This window comes from Quercus suber, unplaced genomic scaffold (assembly GCF_002906115.3).
Source record: "Quercus suber isolate HL8 unplaced genomic scaffold, Cork oak 2.0 scaffold_310, whole genome shotgun sequence".
Taxonomy (NCBI): domain Eukaryota; kingdom Viridiplantae; phylum Streptophyta; class Magnoliopsida; order Fagales; family Fagaceae; genus Quercus; species Quercus suber.
Window position 1 is genome coordinate 479399 of NW_027069766.1, and position 27050 is coordinate 506448.

A 27050-nucleotide genomic window follows, 5' to 3' on the forward strand; every position below is an offset into this window, starting at 1 on the left:
TGCTCTATCGTTTTGTAGTTACTGAAATTCAAACTTTGTTCCTTTATCTATCTATCTATATCTATCACATTTTTATATGTTCAGGGTAGCTTCTACATTGGATACTACTCTTCCTTCACCATTACCATGGATGTTCATCCCCTACAAAGAGTATTGGTATCTCTGCTATGATTCAATTCTTGCCTGCTATAGATTGTGAATGTCTTCATATTCAATGATTCTTCCACTTTTTGACTAACATATTCTCCCCTGCAACCATTTCATGCTGCTCATCAGTTTCATTTAGAATTTTACGCGCTATTCATCATATGATTGTCTGTCCTGATTCAATTCTTGGATTGTTGTAGGAATGAGTTGATTTAAGAATACTGCTTCCTTTCTAGGTTGGTTATGTGTTTATTGAAGCCTTCTGGTTTATTTAGGATCTATGCTTGGTTATTTTGTATGCACTGGTTCCTTAATTCAAAATTTGTTGATCAAATTTCGTACTTATGGACAACATGCTTCTTCACAACTGGCCATGACTTCATAACCAAGCAACTGCAAAAGATTTATAACTAATTGAATAAAATAGTGTTCAAGTGCCTTTGGTGAGTGGAAACAAACAGTATATAAGGCACTTGGCCGAAAAAAAGTGTCAAAGGCAAATATGAGATTGTTTAGGAAAAATATCCAAAATATAGAATATATCACAGCTGCTTGCTTTGCCTAAATGTGTCCTTTTTTATTATTTATTTATTCTATATTCCTTATGCAAAAAAAGATAATGAAAACAATATGATGTGTGAACAAGGATTAATTTTACTTCTCCACCCAACTCCAAATGGGGGAATAGGTCCTGGTGGGGAAGTTATAAATATTTTTCCGTGTTGTGTCTCTAGAGTATAAAAACGATATTATAAATTAGAGTTTTTGCATTGACCTAATATAATAAAATATTTAGTTCCTATTAAATATCCCTCTTTCTCTGTGTCTTTTTTTCGGCAACAAAAGAATGTGGCAACTTGACCCGACCACAGCTCCTGTGAAAGGAGCGTTGTAAATTGTACAAACAATACATCAATATAAAGACAAGATTACTTATTGGGACCACGTAAGTACATATATTCATTTTGAAAAAGGTATCATAACTCATAAGTGTTTGGTTTAACACATGCATGAGGTGGAGGACACAAAACTTTAGCTTTTTACTACGCATTTACTATTGTTTTGTTTGAACTATTGTATTAGTAAATTTAGTCATAGAGGATGCACTGTACTCTCTTTCATTCATTCATCTAAGGTTTTCAAGAAATGATTGAATCTTAGTTCATGGCATTATTATTTACAATTTCTCTCTTTCTTTTGCAAACCCTTGAGGCCCTGCTTTCTCTTCAAAAATGAAGCAAAACCTCCCTAAGTAAATGATTTGTCATCTCGCTAAAGCTTCATTTGAATAAGCATATTTTCACCCTAAAAGAGAATGTACAACTTTTCAAAATATCACCCTTTTTAAGGAACAGTTGTACTTTACACAGTAAACAAAATAAGCCAATGAAGGCTAATAATTCATCCAACACACAGAGACTTCATGTCTGAAGACAGCCAAGCAATTAAGACTCAAAAATTAGCAAAGCAACCTAAGGTGTTCCTCAGAGAAAATCAAGAGTTAAGTAAAAGACAAACTGCCAAACTATAGTTTTAAAACATTAAAAGCCTTAAATCATAACTGGAACCTGATAATACTTGAATGTAAAATGTATTATTGATTTTTTTTTTTACAAAATTTAAAAACACTTTCAAATAACAAATATAAATAATTTAATTTAAAAAATCTAATATATTATAAGCTAAATTGCAAAATATACCTCAAAGTTTAAAATTACTTGGATTTTACATCTAAAAATTTCATTCCGTTAGTAAAAGCAAATCCGCCCCTTTATTAGTGGACTCACTTACGTGGCCGTCAAGTAACACACAGGCACCAAGACCCACTCGAGACCTTTAACGTGTAATTTTTTTTGGTCACTTCGGCCTTCCCAAAACTGCTCTTTCTGTCTTTCACATGAATTAAATCAAATTGAAATCCACAGAACGTCGCCGTTTTCCGTTTCACGAGAAACTCAAAACCCTGCTTCAGCTCCCTTCTTTCTTCTTCTTCTTCAGTTTGAGTTTCAACAGAAAAACAAAGGGAACAAATACATCAAAGTTTGTAATACTACACTGTACTGTGGCCATCAGTTAAGTGAAAGCACAATCTTACGAGAGAAAGAGAGAGGGGAAAATCTTTGGCCACTGTCTGACTGCTTCAATACCCACCGGTAACGTGTTTTGTTTTTCCATTTTATATATGCATATTTTTGTGTGTAAACTCTTTTTTTTTTTTTTTTTGATAATTTGTGTGTGTGTAAACTCTTGTTTGTCTTTGTGGATGTGCTAGATTTTACCCTCTTACAGATATGTTGCTCCCTGATCATAAAGAATGATAATAACACATTAAATTAAACAATTTAAAAATAATAATCTTACTTTTTTTTTTTTTTTTTATCTATATATTTTAATAAATTTGGATTTTTTTTAAACCTAATAAATTTGGATTTAAAATAGGTAAATCTCAACCCAAAATTGTATTTTAATTATTATTTCTATTTTTAAGTAAATGGATCAAATTAAACTGAATTGGATCAAAGTGATTCGAAGTAGACCGAAATGGACCGAATGGACAAAAGTAGACCATAAGAACAGAATTGGACCAAAATAGACTGAAGTGGACAGGGTTAGACTGAAATGGACCAAAATTGTGAATTGAAATAGTTGAAAATTGTGACTTCCTGTGCAAAAGTGGTGAGTGCGTGAGCCACGTATGAAAGTGTGTGGAATAGACATTTTCAAATGTGATGGGGCGTCCCATCGTATGAGATATTTATGTTTATAAGAAAGTTTCCTTCCTAGTCTCCTTGTTTAAAGAATTCGAAGGAAGAAAAAAACATTTTTATTTAGCTAAAATTTATGGTAAAATATAAAAATTATCAGTAGATTTCACCCAATACTTGATACTATCAAAACTTTTAAAAGTACAAACAAAAAGCCATTTGAAAATTTATCTACTTCTGCTTCTTTTTTTCATCTCCAGTTGTTATTTATTTATCATTTGTTATTAAGACCCTCTTTTGTGCATCTAATGTTATTAGATAATTGCCTGTTTAATAAAGGAATGGACTCTGTTCTTTCTTTCTCCGTGTGTTTGTTTTCACAACTTCTCAATATCCTCTATTTCAACTTTCAACTTTCAAGTCAAATCAACAACTCTTTTGCTTAGTCTTCAATGCCTATTTTCCTTTGTTTTTTCTTTGGCATGGTAGAGAGGTCGAACTTGCTGGCTACTGCTAAATGAAAGTCACTTCATTGATAATTATTCCCCCCACTTTCTTAATCCTTTCCTTTATCTTTTTTACTTTCTTTAAAATTATAAATAAATAACTAACTAAAAGGGAGATGATAATTTCACGGCTAGCAATGTAGCCTATAATTGAAATTTCATTAAGATGTGAACGCATGACAATTATTTGACACATGTTCAAATCTCAACAAATCCAATGCACTGGATCTGAGCCGATTCCTTTACTTAGAAGTTTCATTATTAGTCTCCTTGTTTGGAGTTGGGAAATTGATCTTTTTTTTTCTTTTCCTTTTTTTCCTCAAAGATATGCCTTGTATAGTTTATTTTATTTTTGCATTCCTTATTGAGAAAATTATTAGGTACTCCTTGTGACATAGTGCTCGATTTAATCACATTCATGATTGATACTGGCATACCGCCATAATTCCAACAAGCAGGATTTTTTTTTTTCCCCAAATAGAGGTAGAAATTTTATTGAATAGAGTAATGAAAGAATACATCAAATCGCTGTATGGTGCTTCCCCTTGCCATAGTTGTGAGGACTTAATACAATAGGCATGTTTAGGCATACACAATGCTCCTCTAATGATGTTAGTCAGGTTGATATAAGATATTATTCATTCATTCATTCCTATGGGAGGACACATAGGACTGAACAATTCCTCGGCTGAGTATATTGTCATTATTTATGACTAGCATCTTTGTAAGCATTTGATTTTATAGACACACACACATATACGCACACTAACAGATACATATAAGTATATACCAAAAATTTGTAGTAATTCTATCTTCGTTCTTACAAAATAGCAAAGATGGCATTGATGTCTTTATTAAGGAGGTTTAAATCTTAAAACTCTAAAATCTTCCACAACCAAAACATTGGAAAGAGTTCCCATTTTTCTTCTTTCAAGTTGTGAGAAATGGAATGGTGATATTATTGTGTTTTCCTTTCATACATTGGATGAAAATTAGTATTAGCCAAACTAGACTCCTTGGTAACATCTTACAAATAAAAAATCTTGTCCATTCAACTAAATAAACTCTGAAGTCTAGACTAAATATCTCCATCAAATATCCTCTCTTGCTTTTGATGCCTGAAACATCAACACAAATACAACTACACATTCAAAATGGTTTAGTCTAATATTTTGTCCATTCAACTCAATTGGACACCAATTATTTCAGTCACAAATAGTTATAAGGTTCTCAATTTTCATACTATATGATCAAGTTGAACATGAATTTTATTTGTAGAAAGGTGTAAAAATAAAACCAAATATATAGAAAGGATTAATTTTTTTGTACTAATAACCTGTTTTTCCCAATTTGTGAAACTTGTTTTAAGAGCAAGCAGATATGCCTGTACAGTAGACCCTGTCAGCATTCCGATCCAAAGACCCTTTCCTTTCAAGTGTACAACGAAGGCTAAAACAACGCCTACTGGAACCCCAACCAGATAATATGCCCCAAGATTTACATAGGCTCCTATATCCTGCCAGCCACTTCCTCTAGCGACCCCTGATGCATATATAGCACAACATAACTTTGTGAGTTAATGGCAAGCAATATCAAGGAAGGATCGCAACTTCTACATTGACATCTTTTGCTAATCTATTTTGATGAAATATACACAATATAATAATGATGGTTATGACTACAGCATAACTACTAACTAGACATTTCCTGTTAAGGATGTAAAGCTATTTGTTAAACCAGAAAGAAATTTACTTCCAAGAGTAAACTTGTTTAATTCTTTCCACAACATTAGTAAACTTTTTTATTGCAAAGAGAATATTCTAAATTAATAATGAACTAATGTGTATTTGATAGTATAGCTATAGTATTCACTTGAATTGATAAGAATTAAGAAGTTGTAACTTTCAAAAATTTAGCTCCAACTCAAAGCCCATTACATGAGACAAATGTGAGGAAGTTACTTGAAAGTACTGCTTTTAAGCCATCCACGATTATTAAGAGACAAAGCAAAGGACCCATATCTGCAATACGATCTACAATTCCCTTCTTACAGCTAAAGGCATAGCCCAAAACACGATGGCCGAAGAAGAGAATCATGGTTACAATAACCATCTCTGCAACTACAAGAACTATTATGGCCTTAACAGTTATTTTAGCTGCTTGTGCATTCCCAGCTCCCAACTCATTTGAAACCCGAGTACGACAGGGCATTTAATGCATTCTTTTCCAAAACAGTTGTATACCATGCTTAGACAAGTTTAGGCGTAAGGAAACAAATTTAAGAGCAAACCTTGCTGTGGCTGCAAATCCATATGGTATGTAGTAGTACAAATTAGTAATTGTAAGGCTATATGCAGTGAAAAATTAGAAGCATTCTATTGTAAACCTCATATATTACATATGGAAAAGAAGCATACCATAGCAAAAGCATTGAAGTCTCCAATTCTGGATTTGATAAAGACCAGAAAGCAAAATAAGTCCCTCCAAACGACCACGATTCAGACTATTATGATTAGCATGCAACAAAATGCTAAGAGACTTAATACATGTAGGCGAAAAATGAAGACTTCATGTGTCTTCTATTCTACACTGATTAAAAAACAAGGTTAATATTATCTTCAGCTATAATGCATGGATGAAATTTATCTAGAGAAGGACAAAGGAGACAAGGACTTTACAATGAGACTGTAGCCAGTTACAATGACGTAAGAGGAGGCAACAGAGACCCCGGAAAGAGAAAGTTCATCGAGGTGTCCCACCATCATCAGGGAAACAAATGGCAGGCAATACTGCAAGACCAAGACGGCTACCATTGGTGCTGATAAAAAGCTCACCATCTTTAGCTCTTTCACAAACACCTCCCACTTCCCTTCCATTTCCTACCTCAGGAAACAAATGGCAGGCAATACTGCAAGACCAATACGGCTACCATTGGTGCTGATAAAAAGCTCACCATCTTTAGCTCTTTCACAAACACCTCCCACTTCCCTTCCATTTCCTACCTCAATTCCTTCTGAAACAAACAGTGCCTATTCACATTTCCTAGTCTGATTCAACCAACATATAGATTTAAGACCACTTGTTCCAGTCTGAAATAGTTATAGGATTTGGAATATTCAAGCTTTACAATCAATTTGAGCATAAATATACTAAATTGCAGTAAGAAGAAGAAGAAGAAAATGGAGGGGCTGGGGTGGGGGAACAATTATGTAGAAAGGAAGAAATATTTGTACTAAAAATAATTTGCTTCTGCCAATTAGTGAATTTTGTTGCATGAGCAAGCAGAAATGCTTGTACAAGACTGTCTCTACATCCAATTCAAGGGACTATAGTATACAGCAGATAATATTCTCCAAGATTGACAATCAGCTTCTATATGTTGTCAGTAGATTCCTATAGCAAAATCAAGGAAGAATCATGAATTCTACATTGGCCTGATATGCTGATTTAATTTGACGAAAGATATTAACAATATACCAGTTAGGCCATAACTATCAACTAGACATATCCCAAAAATAATCAAAGAAGATAACATCAAGGGTGAACTCGTTTGAAGCTTCCAACAGTGTTTGTTGATGTTGAATATTAGCTCTGATACCATGTTGAATAGAGAATATTATCAAACGCAATGTGTTATACCATGTTGTGTATGCTAGAGTGGATGCGGAAGAGGAAGCATAGAATAGGAACATCAAGAACACAAGGGTTACGTGGTTCAGCCTTGACGGCCTACATCCACGGAGGAATCCCTTAAGGGCTACATCTTTATTGTGTAGGAGTGTAGTACAATAACCTGTGTTACAATGAACCCTAACATGAGTATATATAGGCGACTAAACCCTAGACTACTAGTACAAGCAGGAATGGGCTTGGGCCTATTACATTGGGCTAATATCTGTCTAATATATATCTCTAACAGTTGACTTTTTAATCGCATGGAAAATTTTCTAGAATAAAGACTGCATTAATACTTAGCTAATCGTGTAGCGTGATTGATAAAAAGTAGTAGCTTCTAAACGTCTCTCCAAAATTCAAAACTCATGCTCTCATGGACATTAACTCAAAATCACTACACAACAGAATTGAGTGAATATACCCGAAAGTATAGCTTGTATATCATCCAATAACAGTAGGCTCAATTGAATGCCATCCTATGGAAATCATTACAATTGACACGGACTAGAACCCTTTAAAAAAGTTAAGAAAAGAACCCACTCTACTGTCATTATGAAACAAGATACAAGGATATGTCACTTGAATACATTTCCAAATAATTATAATTGAAAACATTTATAAATTCAATACAACAGACCAGGATTTTTATCTAAAAAGAAAAACAGTCATACTGACAGATATGCTTATGCACATCCAGTAATAGTAGCCTCAACTGAAATTGAAGCTATGAAAATCTTTGCTATTTAGCATCCAGTCAAAGTATAAGCAGGACATGAGTCTAGAGACATCAATTGTTATCACCTGCATGGCTGCATATATGTGAAATCTTAAGTTAGTACGGTACTATAATTAAAAAAATAAATAAATAATATTTCACTCATTAGTAATCAGTATAATTGGAGTTCCTCCTTGCCCTTTCTGGAAGGCATAGCACCAATGATTATGACAAATAGACATGGTAGAAAAGGAAGTACTATACAGTCTCTAGTTTTCATGTTTCAAAAATTTTTTAGGAAAATTTCTCTTGCTTTTGCCAACACTAAACAAGGCGAGTATGAAAATTAGCATAATACTTGAACACTTACAAATGGGATGACATAATAGGACTGAATCATCTACCTTAGCAAAATCCTTAAAGTTCATCATCATCATCCCCATCATCATCATCATCATCATCATCCCCATCATCATTATCAACACCATCATCATCACCAACTACATATATGTGAAAACCTGAGTTAGTATGATAATAATAATAATTCACTCATTATTAATCAGTGTAATTGGAGTTTGCTTCCTTCCTGTTTTGTAAGGCATAACACCATTACACCAATGATTATGAAGAATAAAAACAGTAAGGAAGGAAATACTATACAACAATCTCTAGCTTTTACATTTCAAAAATTTACCAAGAAAAGTTGTATTGCATTTGCCAGCACAAAATGAATAAGCAAAATTGCATAATACTCTGATAGTTACAAATAGGATGCCAAAATAGGATTGAACTATCTAAATTACCAAAATCCTTAGAGAAATGTAACAGTTTAAGCTTTAGAATGTATTTCCTATTATTCTCAACTACTTGCTTATTGACAATAAACTCATGTGGCAAAATTTAAGTTTAATTTTCAGGAACTCAAAACATACAGGGTGATTGGGCTTGCTTGCACACACAGTGAGCCAAAAGAAGAAGAAGAAAAATGACTTGACTTACTTGCCAACGACGAAGGTTGTTTGAGATGGTCATTACCAGTGAATTCAGAGATGAGACCTTTCCCAAAGCTCTCAATCAAACATTGTGCATTTGTTTGGCTGAACTCGTCCACATCTTGCTCGTACACCAAATTGACCCCACATTCATGCACATGAAAGGCTAAGTCATAGGTCTCAAATATAACCTTAATCTTACGGCAATCACCATTCCCAACAGCAGCAAACCAATCATCACGAGACAAATACAATAGCCAAATACTGTCCTCACAATGCATGAACGTATTGAAAAGTTCAGAGGCATAGTGATTCTGAGTCATATCACCGAGGGCTGTCACACGAGCTCCAACACCAAATCTCTTCCCTTTACAAGCTGATACTGATGCACAAAGAGCGAACCCCATCCATTTACTATTACACCAATTTGAAGGCAGCTCTATGCTTATTGAATTTCCCACACTTTGATGAGTTAACCATGATGGAATTTCAAATCCGTGAATAGTTATCTGAAATTCAGTTATAGATCCATCCTCTTTCCTTTTGGAAGAAGTTTCATAAACTGTTTTACGACAAAGGAGTCCCTGTAACCAAAACACAACTACTGTTATAGGTAGCTGTTACTTTTATCAATTAAAGAGAAAGAGAAGACATTACCTGTAGGTAACGGAACAATCTTGTAAATGCTACTCCACTGCCACTCTCATCATATGGATGCCACTGGAAGAGTGGTTGTGACAAGCTACTCAGTTTGACCAGTGCTGGTGATGGTTTTAGAGAAAAACAACATTGAGCATTTATAAATCTTAAAGTTGATGGAAGCCTCGGCAACGACTTTAGTTTTTTGCATCCGCGAAGAATGAGTGTTTCAAGAGACCTCAAATCATCCATGTTGCTTGGAAGACATTCGAGATTTTTGCAGGAACTTAGATCTAATAAAGTAAGGGCAGTCAAACACTGGATTGATGAGGGTGCTAGTTTCTTAATAGCAGCTGCACCCAAATAGATTTTCGATAGGCTTTTCATAATTCCAGTAAATTTCAGAATTGAACTGAAACTGTAGCAACAAGAAAGATCAAGAAGCGTAAGGGATTGCATTTCAGCAGACATGCTGGGAAGATCAGTAAGAGATTCACAGCTATCCAATTTTAAATACTGAAGCCTGCTGAGTTGTCCAATAGATGGGTGGATCTCAACCAAACTATCGCAGCAAGAAAGATTTAGTCCCTCAAGTCTCGGAACACCTGAAAAGTCAGGTGTCCTAATAAGGTTTTCTGAAAAACTAAGATCAATGTACTTTAACTTGACCGAATGCTGTTACAACCAAAAAAAGAAAGAGCTTCCATTAAACAAAGAAATTAATTTAATAAGTAAAGAATTCTTTTAATTAATTATACAACTTTATAAATGAAAGGAGGAAGCTCGTGAAGTGTATTTGTAGCTACACCTGGTGGATTTTAGGTGGATAGAAAAAATGGGAGGGAAAGAAATTTATTAGAGTATTTGGTTGGGTGGATTGCCATATTTTCTCCTCGGCCCACCAAAATGTCTCCCCAAATTGAGGAGAAAATTGAAGAGAAAATTTGGGAAAAATATTTACCTGCTTGTGCAAACTGCAAACCATAACATCCTTTGCAACTTTCACGTGATTTTGTGAATTTTTTTTATAGCTAATTTGTTTTTTTATTTATTTAATAGGAGCATGAAAGTAAATTTATACAAACAATATTTTCTATCCTTTTCTTTTTCTTCTCAACCAAACAAATGAGTTTTTCAACTCTCAACTTTTCCATCTTCCCAACCAAACACATATGAGAGAAAACTAAATATTTTATATCCTCTCATTTTTCTATCGCTCTTCCATTTTCTCTATCCTCCAACTTTTCTATGCTTCTAACCAAACAAACCATTAAAGAAAAGAGAAATAGTAAATGATAAAAAGACGGTTAAAAAGAACAAAATTACCATTACTCCCTCCCAAAGATATTCAAATGTGCCATGCGGCAAGCCAAGTTGAACAAGCTCCTTTGGTTGGAAACTAGATGCCAAACACTTTAAAGGACATGATTCCCATGAAAGATGTCTTAGCTCATTAGGAATAACAAGATGCCCAGGATTGAGGGCCTTCGGGGAGTCCAGCTTTCCAATTATCAGCGGCTTCTTAATTATCAGCAACCTAAGATTAGACATCTTTGAAAACATTTCAGGAAATTCTTCAAAGTTTAAATGCTCTTCCTCGTATTTGACAACTATGGCTCGAATTTCATCCGTTGCCTAAGATTTCAAAAACAAAAGCTTGCACAGTCAAATGATAAGAATAGTTGAATTACTCAAGTTTTATACTGTGTTAAAGCAGTAAAGGACATAAAAAATATCTAAATGAAATTACTCAAGTTTTGCATTGCAATTTTGTGGACAAAAAAGAGAAATTTAAATGAAAATGCAAAAGGATTGGTGTGTGGCTTTGCGTATTTAAGAAAATTACATTTTTTATTATAGGAGAAAAGTTGTGTTTTCAAATCACAGCTCATGAAAATCGCTAGAAAATTGCATTTTCACACGACAATTTTTCATCTTAACAATATTTTTTTACATATTTTACCAAACACTTAATTTCATTTAAAAAAAAAACACATTTTCAAAACACAACTTCTAAAATTTTCAAAACATTAATTAAAAAAAAAAAAAAAAAAAAACCTAACCCTAACAGATTCTAAGAGTCCCACCAGTAACTAAATAGATTGTAGTACAACATAATATGTTAATAGTAAAATGTACTACATATTAAGTCCTATTGATAGATTGTGATGTTTCTGGAAGATCAGTGGGTTAGAAATCTTCAGACTTCGTCAATTCTGAGAACTGGGTCCTGTAAAACCAAAACCAATCAGAGCGAAGACCGGTGGAGGCCGGCCTATAACCCTCCGATGATGAAGTTAGAAGGCTTTTATGGAGAGGAAAAATATGTAAGTGTTTTCTTCCTTCTCTAGATCAAAAGTCCAGAAAGTGTCTCAATGCCCTTACCTTTTACGCAGGATTACATTTATATAGTGCGTGGAACGGTTATTGGCTCTGATAACCGCTCCTATTGTTAAGGAGTTCATCAAAATCGGAGGTAACTTCTTTTAGACGTCGTTTCATCTGAACCGATGCCTCTTTACGAGCAATGGAGGTTTCCATCCTTTTTGGTTAAGGGCGCTTGGCTCGTCTATCCCTAATTTAAGGGTGGTCGAGCCATGACACGGCCATGCTTTGCTCGTCCGTCCTTTGTGGCGGACGAGGAAGCGTTACTCGTCCGTCCTTTGTGGCGGACGAGACCATACTCGTCCGCCTCCAAAGGAAACACGGACGAGACATTACTCGTCCATTCCCAAAGAAAGGACGACACAACTTAGCTATGCTCACTCTTCTTATCTTTCTTCTCTTTCTATAGACGAGCCATATGGACAATTTGAGGTAGTATAATTTTGTAGCATCATCAGTTGCCCCCTTGTTCATTGGGTCGTCCTAAGATAAAGAAGGTATGTTAGCAGCAATTATATGTGCTACGTGTCAGAAATTGGTTGGTGGAAAATCTCGTCGATTGATCTGCCCGAGGAGTGTGCCACGTGTCCCTTAATGACTGGGTGATGTCGCTTCAGATGCCTGAGTTTTCTCCTTATAAATAGTGGAATACCTCCAGTACCCTCTACATTTCTGAAATTTCTTTCCCTGTCCTTCCTCGTCTTAGATATTCGTTTAGAAGCTTCACGCGTCTATAGCCTTCCTTCGTCCTAGACTCAGAACAATAGGAGCGGTTATCAGAGCCAATAACCGTTCCACGCACTATATAAATGTAATCCTGCGTAAAAGGTAAGGGCATTGAGACACTTTCCGGACTTTTGATCTAGAGAAGGAAGAAAACACTTACATATTTTTCCTCTCCATAAAAGCCTTCTAACTTCATCATCGGAGGGTTATAGGCCGGCCTCCACCGGTCTTCGCTCTGATTGGTTTTGGTTTTACAGGACCCAGTTCTCAGAATTGACGAAGTCTGAAGATTTCTAACCCACTGATCTTCCAGAAACATCATTAACAATTTGCTACACATAACTTGTATAACAAAGAGTTAAATTTTTATACAACAAACTATGTGGTGGTTAAAAAATCCACACGTATTTTTTAAGTAAGTCACATAACTTATTAAAGGGTTTAGCTTACCTCCAATATTTTTTCAAGTGAACATTTCATTTTATTTTAATGGTGTAGTTGTAAGTTTTAATCTTCACATTTTATTTAGTAAGTGGATGATATGGTAGTTTCTCATTAAAATAAAAGGAGATTCCAGTTAAAAATGCATTGGAGGTAAACCAAACCCTTAAAACTAATAGGAGGTAAGTCGGACCCATTTAGGTTTGTAACGAAAAAAGTATGGCAAGTTTTGTTCATGAACAGTTTCTTCACCTCAAATGTCCATCTCTCTCTCTCTCTCCTCCCAAATTTTGTCTTCTATTCAATTTCTTCACCTCAAATGTGTGGCAATTATTTTTCTTTTCAATTTTTTTTAAAGAGTTTCAATTTTTGGCGTCTGCTCCTAATGATAGCTCTTTTATAATTAGGCTATGACATCAGTTAGTTTTTTTGTGTAGGCGGGAATTGAACCCTAAATCTCTTATTCTACCATCAAAGACTTTACTAGTTGAGTTAACTGGAACTCACTTTTCAAAATTTTTTTAATTAAATTTTTTTTGGATAGAGTTTCAACCTATGGCCATTTCTAATAATTGTGCTTTTTGTTATCAAACTAAGGCACCGATTGGTCTTTGGTGAAGGTGAAGATTGAACCCTAGATATTTTATTCAACAATTAGAAACTTTCCAGTTGAGCTAACTGAAACTTACTTGGATGTGTTTGGATACTGCTTATTTTGTTGAAAACTAAAAACTAAAAACACTGTAGCAAAATAATTTTAAATGTGTGAATAGTGCCGTGAGACCAATTTTTAATGAAAGTTTTGTTAATAAAAAAGGTTTGTAGGTCTTGTGAATAGTGCACAGGACCCACTAGAAAAGAAAAAAAAAAAAAGTCCGTGCACATTCTCAAAAAAAAAAAAAAAAAAAAAAGAAGGAGAAGAAGAAGAAAACGCTGAATCGCAGATGCTGGATTTGTTTCAGCCGTACCCTAACGGTACTTATAATTAAGTCTAATGAAAACAGCTTTTGAATTTTTATCATTGTCCGAATGGAAGGGCAAAGCGTGGGTTAATTTCATTCCATTTCAAACCATTAAGCAAAAGACTACTGCAGGAGACATTTGCTTGTGGGCTGATATAGTGGATTCATTCCTTATCAAAGAAATGGATGCCGATTCAGGACTAGCCTTCTATTGTTTTGCAGCTTGATCGAGGATATTCCTCTCCGTTTCAAATAAAGAAATAAATTGTCTAGAATCTCTTTGTTTGAGATAAAACATATGACTACCATTTTTTTTTTTTTTTTAAGTTTTATGTGCAAAAAAACCTGTGCATAATCATATGTTTTGGTTTGGCTGTAAATACCACTGAAGCAAGCGTCTAAATTTCTATTATTAACTGTGAAATTGTTATTTTTAGATAATAAATATTATTATTCTACTTGTCAATTCTATATTGGTTCCATAACTGTTGTTCAAAGACATGCTTGAACTAAGGTCATATAATTAATTTGGTTGGAATTTAGAGGTGACTACAAAATTCTGAAGGTTTATATGAGCTCATTTGAAGCAACAAGTGTTTTATTTGGATTCATAATTGTTGTTTTAGGAGTGCTTGAATAAGGGTAAAAAACCTACTGGTTTGGATGAAATTTAGAGGTGACTATATACCCTGGGGATTATAGGTCTAATTTGAAAGCAACAAGCATGCATGAAGTTTCATGAATGTCTTCTTGATGCTAGGGGCTGCGCCACCTTCAGTTCATGGGGTTCAAATGAACCCCCAAGATGGCCAATTTTTTATTTTATTTTATTTTTTATATATATATATTTTTTTTTTTGAGTGATTTTGACTTCCTAAAATAAAATTTTGAACACCCTGACTCTAATTTTTTTTTTAGGCTCAACTAATATAAGCTTGAAGATGACCCTATTAACAATCTATTCTTGTAAATAACGTTATAATTAATTTGAGAAATTCTATGTTCACAATATTCTTATAGTACTTTTATAAAAAACTTTAAGTGGCAGGTTGTTACCGGCTATTACTATAGGTAAAAATGTAATTTCAGTGGTGGTTTAAATTGTTCACAATATTTTTATAGTACTTTTACAAAAAATTTTAAGTAGAGGTTGTTACCGGCTATTACTATTGGGTAAAAATGTAATTTCAGTGGTGGTTTCAAATTAGAATTAATAACAACTTAGCATCTAGAATTTATTGTGAAAATGTTGTGGACATAATAATTCTCAAGTAATTTATACTTTTGACCAAATATGTGACTAGAGTGGCTGAAGTTGAACGTGCTTTTAATTTGTTATTTCTTGAGTGGGGATTGGGGAGTGGGTCAATAGTTAGTGGGTAACAAATGTTAACACTAAAAGAGAATCAAACAATTAGATAGATGGTGATTCTTAAAAAAAGAAAAAAAATAAAAGACAGGGGTGTGGGATAGGAGATTGATTGGGTGAAGATAAAAGCAAATGTTAACACAACAAAAATTTTCTTAATACAATTACAAAGACCACTTGTTATCAAAATGATGTTGAATTGTTAAATAAAATAATTGTAAGAGTATAGACATAAACTAATAAATAAAAACATTCTAAGCTTTAATGATTAAAATTCACTTAACAATAATACTTAACATATTTATTGTATTTAGAAACAATAGATGATTTCCAATATTTAATCTTAGAAGCAATATTAGTATTTCATTGTATTAAAAACAATATGCCTAAAGAACTTATAGTTTATTTTTTATTCTCTTACTAGTATTATGTACAAATTTGAATAAAGAAACTATGTAGACCGCAAGATTTATCTCCTACCCAAGATAATCCTCTTATTGACCCTCTAGAAAAAAATTCTGGAATCACTGCTTGATGCAAATAGAAAATAAGATACATAGACCAGTTGAATATTGACTTGTCCTTATTGCTTGTGTTGTATACTGTATGCATCAGTTACGCAGAAGGGGATAATCTTACATTCTAGTTTTTGATATTTGATAGTTAGAATCTTATTAAAGGATAGGCATAGCACTGTACAATATCCAATTGAAAGATGGAAATCACGGACCATCAAATTGCTTGTCGTGGCACTACAAAAACAAGGCCTATAATGCACGAGATATGCTTGGGACACAGCAACATGCGTGTTCCATTTGTTACGTATGATTGGAAGATGGTAAATGTTCCAAAGATAAGTATATATACAGTCTGAAATAATATTTAAAAAAAGAAAAAGAAATAATGGCTATAAAATTTCTTTTATATTGGCTTTCTAAATGATAGGATGGTCTGAAAAGTAAGGAAATGATCAAGTGAATGAGGTTGAAAGCAGATACTTAGAGCATTCTATCAAGAATGCTAAATATTTTAACATTTATCACTTCAAAATCTTACTTTATCAATTTTATCATACCATTTTACAATCCACTAAACATCAAACATTCATTTTTTTTTTTTAACTTCATTTAAATAATATTATTTTTATTTTACCACTTTCTCTCTCTTTCCACCGCTTTCTTCTCAACGGCTAGCCACTGTAGCCACCACCACCATAAATCATCAATTCCACAGCAACGGCTAGCCACAGCCACCACCCACCCACCTCATTCTCAACCCAACCAAACCCCACCACCCCGATCTCAACCCAGCCAAAACCCACCGCTCTGATCTCAACCCCAGTCACGTCGATGACCCACGAACCCAGACCCATGAACTCAAACCCACAAACCCAGACCCACAAAATCTCCGGGGCACATCAGACCACGACCCACGACCATCGGCAGAGCACAATCATTGGCAGAGCACACTCATCAGCGAAGCAAAAAGAGAAGAAAGAAGTGGAGAGAGGAAAGAGAAAGATAGAAGAGAGAGAGCCTGAGGGAATAAAAAAAAAATTTGTTTTACAATTGTAGCTACAGTGCGGTCTCAAATATGAGATTGCACTGTAGTGTGAATTTTAAAATTTTAAGATTTAGCCGGTTTAATGGAGTGGTCTTTTTGTCTCAAAAATGCTAAAAAATAGGATTTTTAGCATTTGAGAGGCTCAATGAGAATGCTCTAACAAAACTTTTGTGTAAATAATAGTTGCAAGTAGCAGATTAGATAAACACGAGTACCAGTGGGTGGTTAAAATCTTCTCTAGGATCTCTACCAAAGCAAGTGGGTAGGTTGTAGCCATGCCCTGTGTTACTGTATAGCATCCCCATAATCCCACTTTCCAAGTTATTTTTTCTTTCATCTTTTTATAATTTGATTTAGGAAATGTTAAGGAATACTATTAGAGTATTGATTAATAATCAATTTAAATAAAGTTTTTATGGGGAAAAAAATTAATATTTTGACAGTTTTTTTCATTTTTCATAAAAGTGGTGTCAAAACTTTCATGAAATGGATTGTTAACCAATGCCCTAAGAGCAGTTGTTGGCATGACCCATTTGACTTTTCTTTACCATATATTCAATTGTTATTAAAATAATCCATATATCATATTATAACATTATTTGTATCTATTAAAATATACTACTATTTATCATTTACTGTTCTAGGTTTTATATATAGTATGGATGTAATTAATTTGAAAATGCCTAATGTGGGGGTGAAAGCCCAGCATTGTGTATTGGGCCTGAGGCCTCTTTTTTGGGTTAAGGTATGTCCGAAGAGAAGAAAATGATTGAGAAGGATTCTAAATGGGAGAAATATACCTAGAAATGATCGATGAGGGCAGTCCGAAGAGATCATCATCAGGCCGAAGAGCGTATTCTCTTTGGATATAAAGAGTCTCAATCAAGCAAGTACTTAAGAGGTTCAAGTGATCTTCCTGGCAATTCCAATGATAANGGGGGGGGGGGGGGGGGGGGGGGGGGGGGGCCGCAATTCTCCCCTCCCTCCCAAAAAAAAAAAAAATTAGGAATATTGGTCAAAACATGGCTCTTATTTTGAAAGTTTCATTGAATTCAAGGTGAGTTATTCTCTTTTTTGTTGCGAACTTGATGTTGTACCAATCATCTACTCGCCATTTTTTACCCGTAACTTCATCTCTTCACATGCCATAGACTATAAAGTTTGTGGGGGTAGTTTTAAGTCTATATTTCATTTCATGAATAATGTCTCCAACAGAACTTCTTTTGGGCTTCAGTAAAATTTTAAATCCATCCTTTAAATTTATTTATTTTCCAACTTTTTTTTGTTCATTACTTTTGTTCATTATTATTATTTTGTTCAATCATAGACAACTTTCAAGACTTAAAAGAGCGTCAAATTCTATTTTGATAAATGTGTTGAAATGTTTAAAAAGCACTTATTTTGCATGTTATACTTTGTCAATATTTTTATAATATCAAATGTTTAAGAAACACTTATTTTATATGTAGTATTTTGTTGAATATGAAATAGATATTAATTTTTATTTTCATTAAAAAAAAATTATTTTAAACTTTGGCCCCTAAATTTAAATCCTGGTTCCGTCTCTAGATGTAACTAACAAAGAGACTCATGGGTTGGTCACTGAGAATCGTGTTCCTGATGGTGATACGGCATCATAATCAGCTAACAAACGCTAAGAAAAAAAGCCGGACCGGGAAAAAAAATAAGTGATGACCCAATTCTCAAAAAATAAAAAAACAATAATAAGTGATGACTCACATGCATGAGACATGCATGCAGACGTGGCTCCTCGATTGACTCGCATGATGACTTGATTTGTGGTCGTATCTTTCCTACGTTTGTTGTTGTAGCTGTTGTTGTTTCTTTGCCATGTTTTATTTTTCCTTGTTTTCTCGTCAATAACCCTACCCCTAGGATTCTGAATGATTTCGGGGATGAATGCCAGTTGTGTATTTTTATTTCCTCGTATGTTATGAATGAAACTATATTCTGTTGGGAGATTTTCGTATGAACAATGGAAATATCAAAGTAATTTAGAGATCAAATAGAAAATTTGATGAATTGGAGGCACAAAGAAAGTCCTTTTCTTAAACAGTATTTGCCCCCCTAAGAGTAGTTAAAAGAATTACTACAAATTTATCCACAAGATACCATCAAAGTATATTAAGTTATACAAATAGCAATTTGGAGATTATCCAAAGGACTTTTTGTGTTTCTAAAATTCTAAAGTTATAACAAGAGTTAAATCATATATATGTCATGGGTAATCCCAAAACAAAGTGTTGTAACTGTTAAAAACAATTAGAAATAATTCCATAACATTTACAAATGTTACCAACTGGTACAATTTGGATTTAAAATTTGCAGAAAATGCAATTTTGTAGAATCACCCTCAAAGGTAGACTTGGCAAGACCAATTTCTTGCACAAATCTGACTGTGCATCGAGAAGCAAGTAACTCCACAGCTTCAACTGATGAAGGAAAAGGAATTTTCTAAAACAAAGAGTTAATTACTTCTAGAGCTGAGTTTTAGATCACCACCCCTATACCTACCTCGCTAGTTTCTTCAAACATTGCACCATCAAAATTTGTTTTATACATTCCGAATGGTGGAGAGTTCCATTTTGGTCTTGCTCATGGTGGTCTTCTTCGCCCTGTGCTGCGTCCCTTCCTGTATGTTAAGAGATATTGGTGAGCTTCTTCTACAATTTTGTTCTATTAGGACATATGTGATTCAATGATAGGAACATATGTCACTATTTTACGTAATTGGCTAATCCTTTGATAAAACGCACTTTACTTATAATTTGGTAAATCTATGATGTGTTTAATGCTTCAAGAAACAAGGTTTCAAGTTCAAGTGTTAAAGCCATGTAAGTCTGTCCAAGAATCAAGTCAGAAAGTGCAGGATTTTAAAACTCGACAGCTAGCATCTATCGAGGTTTAAAGAGAGTTGTTCCAGCCCGAGGCTCAACAGCTGCTCGACAGATAGGGTATTTGTCGAGATTTATGAAATTCAGATTTTCGATTCTGATTTTCATCAAATCTGTGAATGTATGATTGAGCTTTCTTTTCTTACAATCCTAAACATATATAAATATTATTTTAAGGGCAGTAAAAGGTGACAACAGTTGCACAAGAACAAAATTCCACAAGTGTGAAGAAGAGTGTGACTAGAAATCTAGTTTGCCTTAGTTCTTCTTTCTCTTGAAGAAGTTGCTGTGTTTGTACACCATAGGGTTTTGTGACCAAACAACTTCATGATCTTCATCGTCTGGATGAATTGAAGAACTTTGCAGCCAACATCCTTCTCAAGTTGGTGATTAAGTCTCGTACTGGGATCCGCGTAATTGGTTAGTCACGTACTGGGAGCCGTGCATTGAAAGGAGAGATTGTCACTACAGAACAAGTCTAATTAGGTATTGGGGTAAGGGTTCAACTATAGGTTGGTATAACGTACTGTAATTCCTTTACTTGTAACCGCTCGTTTTGATAATAATGGATTCTCGAGAGTAGTGACCTTAAAATCACTCGGTGGGGGTTTTTGCCATGTAGGTTTTCCCCATTTGTAAACAAATTACCGTGTCAATTTATTTTCCACTGCATACTTAGTTTAATTGGTGATTTGTTTGTAGTACCATGGATATTTCATGTTAATCTGATTAATTAATAAACTTGGCTAATTAATCATTTAATTCATCAAAAAGGGTCAATACGTTTTTGGCCTATCAAATGGTATCAGAGCAAGCACACTCTGATTAGGGTTAATCTTTGCTGTGTGATCCATTGACCCCTATTTGTCATGGATAAAGGACAGTCTCTTATTATACCTCCTTTATTTGATGGTACTAACTATGCATACTAGAAAGTACACATGAGAGCTTTCTTACAGTCTTTAGATGAGAAAGTGTGGCAAGCTGTGGAGATAGTCTGGACCAAGCCTATGGAACCACTGGCCGACTGGGATGATGCTAAGATCAAGGTGGCAAACTTCAACAACAGGGCATTGAATGCTCTATTCAGTGTAGTCATGAATGAGAAGTTCAAGAAGATATCCTCTACTGAAACTACTAAAAAAGCATGGACCATTCTCTAAACAACCTATGAAGGAACCAAGGCTGTCAAAGATTCAAAACTTTAGAGGCTCATTACAAGCTTTGAAGAGATCAAGATGGAGGAGGATGAGTCGTTTGGTGAGTTTTATGCCAAGTTCAAGGACATAGTGAACTCGGCTTTTAATTTTGGGGAAACCATTCCTAAACCCCAGATTGTGAGAAAGGTGCTTAGATCTCTACCTGAGAGATTCCATGCCAAGATCACTGCCATTGAGAAATCAAAGGACATTGACAAAATTCTTTTGACAAAGTTTGTTGGCGATCTGCAGACCTATGAGTCGGGTTTGACAAGGATCGAGAAATCGAGTAAGAGTAAGAGCAAGAGCATGGCATTGAAGGCCAAGAGCAGTGATATTGATGAGTCTTCTGCTGATGAAGATTCTAAGATGAAGTCCTACATTACCAAGCAATTCAAGAAGTTCATGTAGAATGCCAATGGGGCTTCGACAAGGACTGTAGGCAATCCAGTTCCTCACAGTTCAAGAGCCAAGATAAAGAGAAAAAGGATGCTAGGGATGGCGGTCTGTACACTGTTCCTTCAAGACCAAAGTGCTTTGGGTGTCAAGGTTTTGGTCATATAAAACAAGAGTGCCTTACATATCTCAAGACCATTGGGAAGAACAAAGCACTTGCTGCTACATTGAGTGACACTAAGCCTGAGGATAATTTTGATAATGAGGATGATGGAATCCTAAATGCCTTCACTGCCACTGTAAATCCTACTGAAGGGATTTTTGAAGATGTGGATGAAGTAGAGGAATTGTTAGAGTCTAAGTTTGAAAAGATGAATGAGCAAGATGAAATCCACACAGCCTATGCAAAGTTATACAAGGTTTCAAAAAAGCATGAGAAGTTGTATAGGTTGGCCACTAAGAAGCTTAGTGATGTGGAGCTTGAGCGGGAAGAAATCTTTACAAAGTTTGATGAAGCAAATCAAACTATTGTAGCACTGAGATTTGAGAATAATTTCTTAGCTGAGAAGACCAAGAAGCTTGAAGTAAAATTGTTCCAAGTTAGAGCTCAGCTAGAAAGGACTTCAAGCGCTAAGCTCAATGAGATGCTCAGTCTTCAGAAATCTGCTTCCGATCGAACCGGTTTAGGGTATGATTTCTCTTCTCCTAGTATTGCTTCTACTAGTACTACTAATTTTGTTCCTCTCGCTAATAATATTAAAATTGAGAACAATGATATTAAAAATGAATTAACTAGTGAGAACATAGACAAGGGTAAATCTATTTTAGGAGTAACCCCAAAACTTGATAAGAAAGAAATTAAAAACCCTAGGGCTAAGAAGTGAAACTCTTAAAAGCCAAAATAGAAAAAGCAGCATTTTTGTCATCACTGTGGCACAGCTGGACATACTCGACCAAATTGCTATAAGTGGTTAGCCACTTAAAAGAGCAACAGCATGATCGCATCGGGAGACTAGAATCAGTTTCCATTCTCTTTTACTCCTCCTGGAGATCTTCTCAAAGCCCTCATGTTTCTTTTGAACTAGAATGGTTTTAAATCTTCCGCCTCACTGCCGGGTCAAGGATTCTCTAAACGAAAAGGCTCCTTCAAGATGTGGATGGAAAAGAGCTCCAAGTGATTCTATCACTTTCTCTCTCTCTCTCTCTCTCTCTCTCTCTCTCTCTCCTTCTTGTTTTTGTTTTGTATTACTTGTGTGTTTTGCTTTATTGTTTTGAGTAAGTCTAGTTTTATGCATTGATTTGTTTTGTTTAACAAGTTTTTGTTTGTTTGTTTTTAGTTTTTGTTTTATTTTGTTTTTTATTAAAAAAAATTGAAAAATAAAAAAAAATACAAAAACAGTGTGTGATTTGTGTACGTTGGTACTTGTGTACCTTGGATGGCCATTGAAACAAAGTTTTCTAAACTTTGTATCTCCAGTAGATTAGATGAGCATCTCTATGCACAACTAAGCAAGTGAGCTTTGTGGCTCATGTTTGTGATGAGTAAGGCTAAGTAATCTCTTGTACTTAACACTCGTATCACTCTTTTTGACGGGAAGGACTAAAAAATCCTAAGAGAAAGGCATAAATGATCATTTCACTACTGTTGCCTGCCAATCATAAAATGACATTCGTATGCTTCGGCATAACAAAAGTGAAATTTCAAATGCTTAACATCATTGGGTATTTCTTTTCTCTCTCTTATATGCCCATGCATGGTTTGCTTAAAAGAAAAAATATATATGCATAGAAAAATAAAAGCAAAAAGAACAAAATGCTTTATATATGATTGCAAGCGTGTATTCTAGGAGATGTGGGAGTTATAAGATGTACCTTGAAGGTTATAGTCCCCATCAAATAGTTATGATTGTGTGTGAGTTAAAGTGATTTTTTCATATCTCAAATTGTCATAATATGTAGACACTTATGCAATTTTGCGATGTTTTTCACACACAACATGCAATATTCTATGCTACTGTTGCTGTACAATGTGATTTAGCCATCACAAGGAATACATGTGTTAATGTATGCTCACTAAACTATCTTAACTTGTTTTTGAAATATAAAATTGGTTAAACTTGTTTTGTGTGTGTGTGTTTGTGTGTGTGAGTGTGTGTGTGTGTGTGTGCGTGTTTTGGGATCTATGTGATTACATTTTTCTTGATTAAGAGGTGTTTTTAAGAGATTAAAATGTTGTTTGGATCCTTGGTTGAGTTGCATATTTGATTGCATTCCTGTCTGTGTTTTTCTCTTCTTGAAAAACTGTTTTTTAAGCAATCTCGACAGCTCCTCGACACCTCTTGACACCTGACTTATCTATTGAGCTCTTCAGCTTCTTTTTATCGCAATCTCGATAGCTTCTCAATAGCTTCTCGATCCATCAAGAAAGTTTTTGTCTCCTTGATAACTGCTCGATAGCTCCTCGATCCATCAAGCTTGTTTTACTATGGATACCTCTAAACAGCTACTCGATAGCTGTATCTCTTCATGCCTTTAAAGCTCGACACCTCTCGATCTGTCGAGAATTATGAGATTTCTATATATACGCGCTTCGTGATTTCAGATCTCATTCTTCAATATCTCTTGATAGCCCTCGTCTTTTCACCTCCCACAACACCTCTCTCTCACTTGAAACTTCGTCCTCAGTTGATTTTCAGCCTAGATCAAGTGTTTCATCATTGGTAAGGTTCCTAAATCCTTCATTCTTCATGCATTTCATGCATTAGACCTAGGTTTTTGGGTTTTTGAAATTTTTTTGGGATTTTTCAAAATTGATGAAGTTTTGCAAAATTTTTGGGTTGGGTTTTGCTTTAATACGTTTCAAAACATCATGCATTACATGTCACTTGCATTATAACAATATTTTCATGCATTGTAGATATGTGTTATATTTGTTGCAATGTTGTGTGCTGATAGGATTGGATTGGGCTAAGCCCATGATATCTTTACTATTGTATATCATATACTCATGCATATGTACCTTCAATTCTTTATATTTTGATATATTGATTGTGTTGGTGCTTTTCTGCGTGTCTCTCTTTTCCCTTCTCTCCTTCTTTCGGTTAGTTGCGTCATGGCACCTAAATGAAAATCTACTCAGTCTCAGAACCCTCTTCATTCCGTAGCATTCACTTCTTCTGACCCCACTCCTTCTCACGTCCGGTTTCATGATAAGAAGGCCAAATCAGACTTCTTTGAGAACTTTTCTAGATGAGGCGTTCATTTGGAATGCCAAGTCATTTTTTCGGACTTCTCCGACATTAACCTACTCACTGTCATTCACAGTAAGGGTTGGGAGTCACTGTGTGACGTCCTGGTCACTTGTCTATCCGTGCTTATCTAGGAGTTCTACTCCAACATGCATAGATTTGATTATTTAGTACCTCTTTTTGTTACTCACATTCGAGGTACACGTATTGTGGTCATACTAAATATTGTATCCGACGTGCTCCATGTCTCGAGGGTAGAGCATCCTGACTACCCTGGTTGTGAGCGTCTCAGGATTGTGTCCAAAGACGAGCTCATGTCAGCTTTTTGTGAGCATCCCTCTGATTGGGGTGAGTGTCAATTCACTCCTTGTTCGGCCTTTGCTAAAGGTCCTCATTTTCTTAACATGGTTATGAATTTTGTTTTACACCCTCTTTCTCACTATAACTCTATTACCGAGCCCTATGCTCGATTTTTGCTTTCTCTCTTAGAGCATCTTACCTTAGATTTTCCCTCTCATTTTATTCTTTCCATCATAGATGTGTTTAGGGATACGACAACCTGTGATAAGCTCATCTTCCCTTCAGCTATCACAAGGATTTTACACCATTTTTCTGTTCCCTTTCCCGTTTTTGACCTTTTCCATGTTATGTGTGTCATAGACATCACTACCGTTAAACAAAGCAAGGCGCAACTACGTTCGAGGCGGTCTGAGATAGCAACTCCTCCCACTTCTTAAGCTCCATCCACCTCCGCTCCCTCTTCTTCTGCGGGTGGTATGACTCTTGATGCGATCATAGTCCAGCTTCAATGCATTGATGCTCGCCTTGACACTCTCAGTGATGAGTTGTGTTAGGTAAACACCCGTGCCGGCCATATTGCCAGACGGCAGGCTCGCCTTGGTGGCTTCGTAGAGTCTCCCTCTCCTAGTCTTGAGGTATCCGAGGATGATGAGGCATTCGAGGACGATGATGACTACGACAACGATGATGATGATAGGGATGAAGATGCTAGCTCTTCCAGTGCTGACGAGATTTCTACTTGATACTCTTACCCTCTATCACTCGTGACAAAAAGGGGAAGTAGTTTTGGATATGAGAGTAGTCATACATATAGGGAGAGGGTTAGTATAAGAGATTTTTGTTAGAGGGAGTGTTCTTTTTTCTTTTAAGGATGTAGTGAGGATTCTATGTATCTTTTTCTTTTTCTCTCTTTTTGGATACATTGTTCTTGTATATTGGTCTTCTGACCATTTTGACATACATTGTACTTATATTTGGTTTATATATATTGATGTATATTCTTTCACCTATCTCTCCATGTGTTGTTTCTTTTCTTTCTTTATATACATGTTTCTTATATATTGTATACAATCTATTATTTCTATTTCACACTAAGATGCCGTGATGAGTTTTGTTTAAAGTGTTTCAGGAATATGGGTTGTCAAAGTCTACTTGCCAAAAACTCTCTTTTTTGCAAAGTTTTTCAAGAGTTTGTGGTAAGATAGATTCTATTTTATTTTGAATGCTCAAAAATGTGTGAAAACACAAGAGCTATTTAGACGCCCAAATTAAAGTTACGGCTCGATTGATTTTACTCTAACTTAATACTAAGTGCAGAATAGAGTAAATGTGAGCGGATAAACAAACAAGCTACTCTAATCCATAATCATTACAACATAGCAGTAAAATGAAAGGTAAAAGAGTAGGGAAGAACAAACCAAACACAAGATAACACGCCGATGTGTTATTGAAGAGGAAACTGAAGAACTCGGCGAAAAACATTTCCGCTACCCTCCAAGCAGTAATCGATCCACTAGACAATCAGTTGGGATACACAGGCTAGCAAGAGACCCTCCAAGCCTAATTTACCCGATGCATCTAAGCCCTCCAAGCTCCTACTCCAACAAGGCTTCTCAGAACCATGTCTTGTCTAGCTCTCCGAATCCCGCAATACGCCTGATTGCATCTGCTAAAGCCTGGCTTCTTCCAATGCTTCCTAGTAGCACCAAAACCTCACTAAAAACTATAGAATGGTGTGGTAAGTGTTTGGGCTATCAGCCTCTGAATGGTATGGAAATGGAGAGGTAGGAGTTGAGGAAAATCCACAAGTAATTGTGTAGAGAAGTGTGAGTATAACAATCTCTAACTCTTAAGGTTTGTGGCTAGGGTTTTCTCTCAGAATCACTCCTCAACATTTGTGGGTAATGTGGGTATATATAGTATAGGCACAGCAAGTGTTTTTTAGAAGTGACAGCCTAGCAAAATAGAATTTTTCGCGGGTGTCTCGCGAGAAGGCCTTACCCATGAGCTACTCGTGAAACACAACTGTCTCCATCCTGTCCTAACTCTTCGCATTCCAGTCATTTGTAGGGCACATGCATCATTTCGCGAGATGCTTAGTCGCGAGCTACTTGCGAAAATTCTTTAGTCTTCAATTTGCTTAAGTCTTTACACACTCTCTCTCTCA

The 27050-nt window shown here is 35.2% G+C and overlaps 3 protein-coding genes across 9 annotated transcripts; 2 read left to right on the forward strand and 1 right to left on the reverse strand.

Moving 5' to 3' along the window:
• Positions 1-7553: 7553 nt before the first annotated feature.
• On the reverse strand, positions 7554-11166 carry LOC111991951 (disease resistance protein RPS4). 7 transcript variants are annotated; one of them, XM_065782693.1, is made up of 5 exons: positions 10706-11166; positions 9398-10054; positions 8784-9324; positions 8153-8248; positions 7554-7842 (listed from the first exon to the last, which is right to left on the reverse strand). In XM_065782693.1, the coding sequence occupies exons 1-4, from the start codon at positions 10940-10942 to the stop codon at positions 8166-8168; spliced, it is 1518 nt and encodes a 505-aa protein (XP_065638765.1). In that variant the 5' UTR covers positions 10943-11166; the 3' UTR covers positions 7554-7842; positions 8153-8165. The 7 variants fall into 7 exon arrangements, 6 of the variants coding, with proteins under 6 accessions (XP_065638765.1, XP_065638764.1, XP_065638763.1 ...); XM_065782692.1 differs by having other exon boundaries at positions 7554-7834; positions 8748-9324; positions 10706-11165; XM_065782691.1 differs by having other exon boundaries at positions 7554-7834; positions 8119-8248; positions 8748-9324; positions 10706-11165.
• A 9812-nt stretch (positions 11167-20978) lies between these two features.
• On the forward strand, positions 20979-22219 carry LOC136071415 (uncharacterized). The gene is made up of 2 exons (XM_065782699.1): positions 20979-21340; positions 21382-22219. The coding sequence occupies exons 1-2, from the start codon at positions 20979-20981 to the stop codon at positions 22217-22219; spliced, it is 1200 nt and encodes a 399-aa protein (XP_065638771.1).
• A 2513-nt stretch (positions 22220-24732) lies between these two features.
• Positions 24733-25626, forward strand: LOC136071416 (uncharacterized). Its single transcript, XM_065782700.1, has 2 exons — positions 24733-24990; positions 25438-25626. Exons 1-2 carry the CDS (start codon positions 24733-24735, stop codon positions 25624-25626), a joined length of 447 nt encoding a protein of 148 aa, XP_065638772.1.
• Positions 25627-27050: the final 1424 nt, after the last annotated feature.

What these genes read in the sequence shown, in the direction of transcription:
- LOC111991951 (XM_065782687.1), bottom strand. Translation starts at nt 10,942, where the DNA reads ATGTTTTCAAAGATGTCTAATCTTAGGTTGCTGATAATTAAGAAGCCG. An exon ending in ATCTTTGGGAGGGAGTAATG is followed by an intron (nt 10,055 to 10,705) that starts GTAATTTTGTTC and finishes TGGTTGTAACAG; the next exon opens with CATTCGGTCAAGTTAAAGTA. An exon ending in GATTGTTCCGTTACCTACAG is followed by an intron (nt 9,325 to 9,397) that starts GTAATGTCTTCT and finishes TTTTGGTTACAG; the next exon opens with GGACTCCTTTGTCGTAAAAC.
- LOC136071415 (XM_065782699.1), top strand. Translation starts at nt 20,979, where the DNA reads ATGGAGGAGGATGAGTCGTTTGGTGAGTTTTATGCCAAGTTCAAGGAC. An exon ending in ATTACCAAGCAATTCAAGAA is followed by an intron (nt 21,341 to 21,381) that starts GTTCATGTAGAA and finishes CAAGGACTGTAG; the next exon opens with GCAATCCAGTTCCTCACAGT.
- LOC136071416 (XM_065782700.1), top strand. Translation starts at nt 24,733, where the DNA reads ATGCATAGATTTGATTATTTAGTACCTCTTTTTGTTACTCACATTCGA. An exon ending in GTCCTCATTTTCTTAACATG is followed by an intron (nt 24,991 to 25,437) that starts GTTATGAATTTT and finishes GAGTTGTGTTAG; the next exon opens with GTAAACACCCGTGCCGGCCA.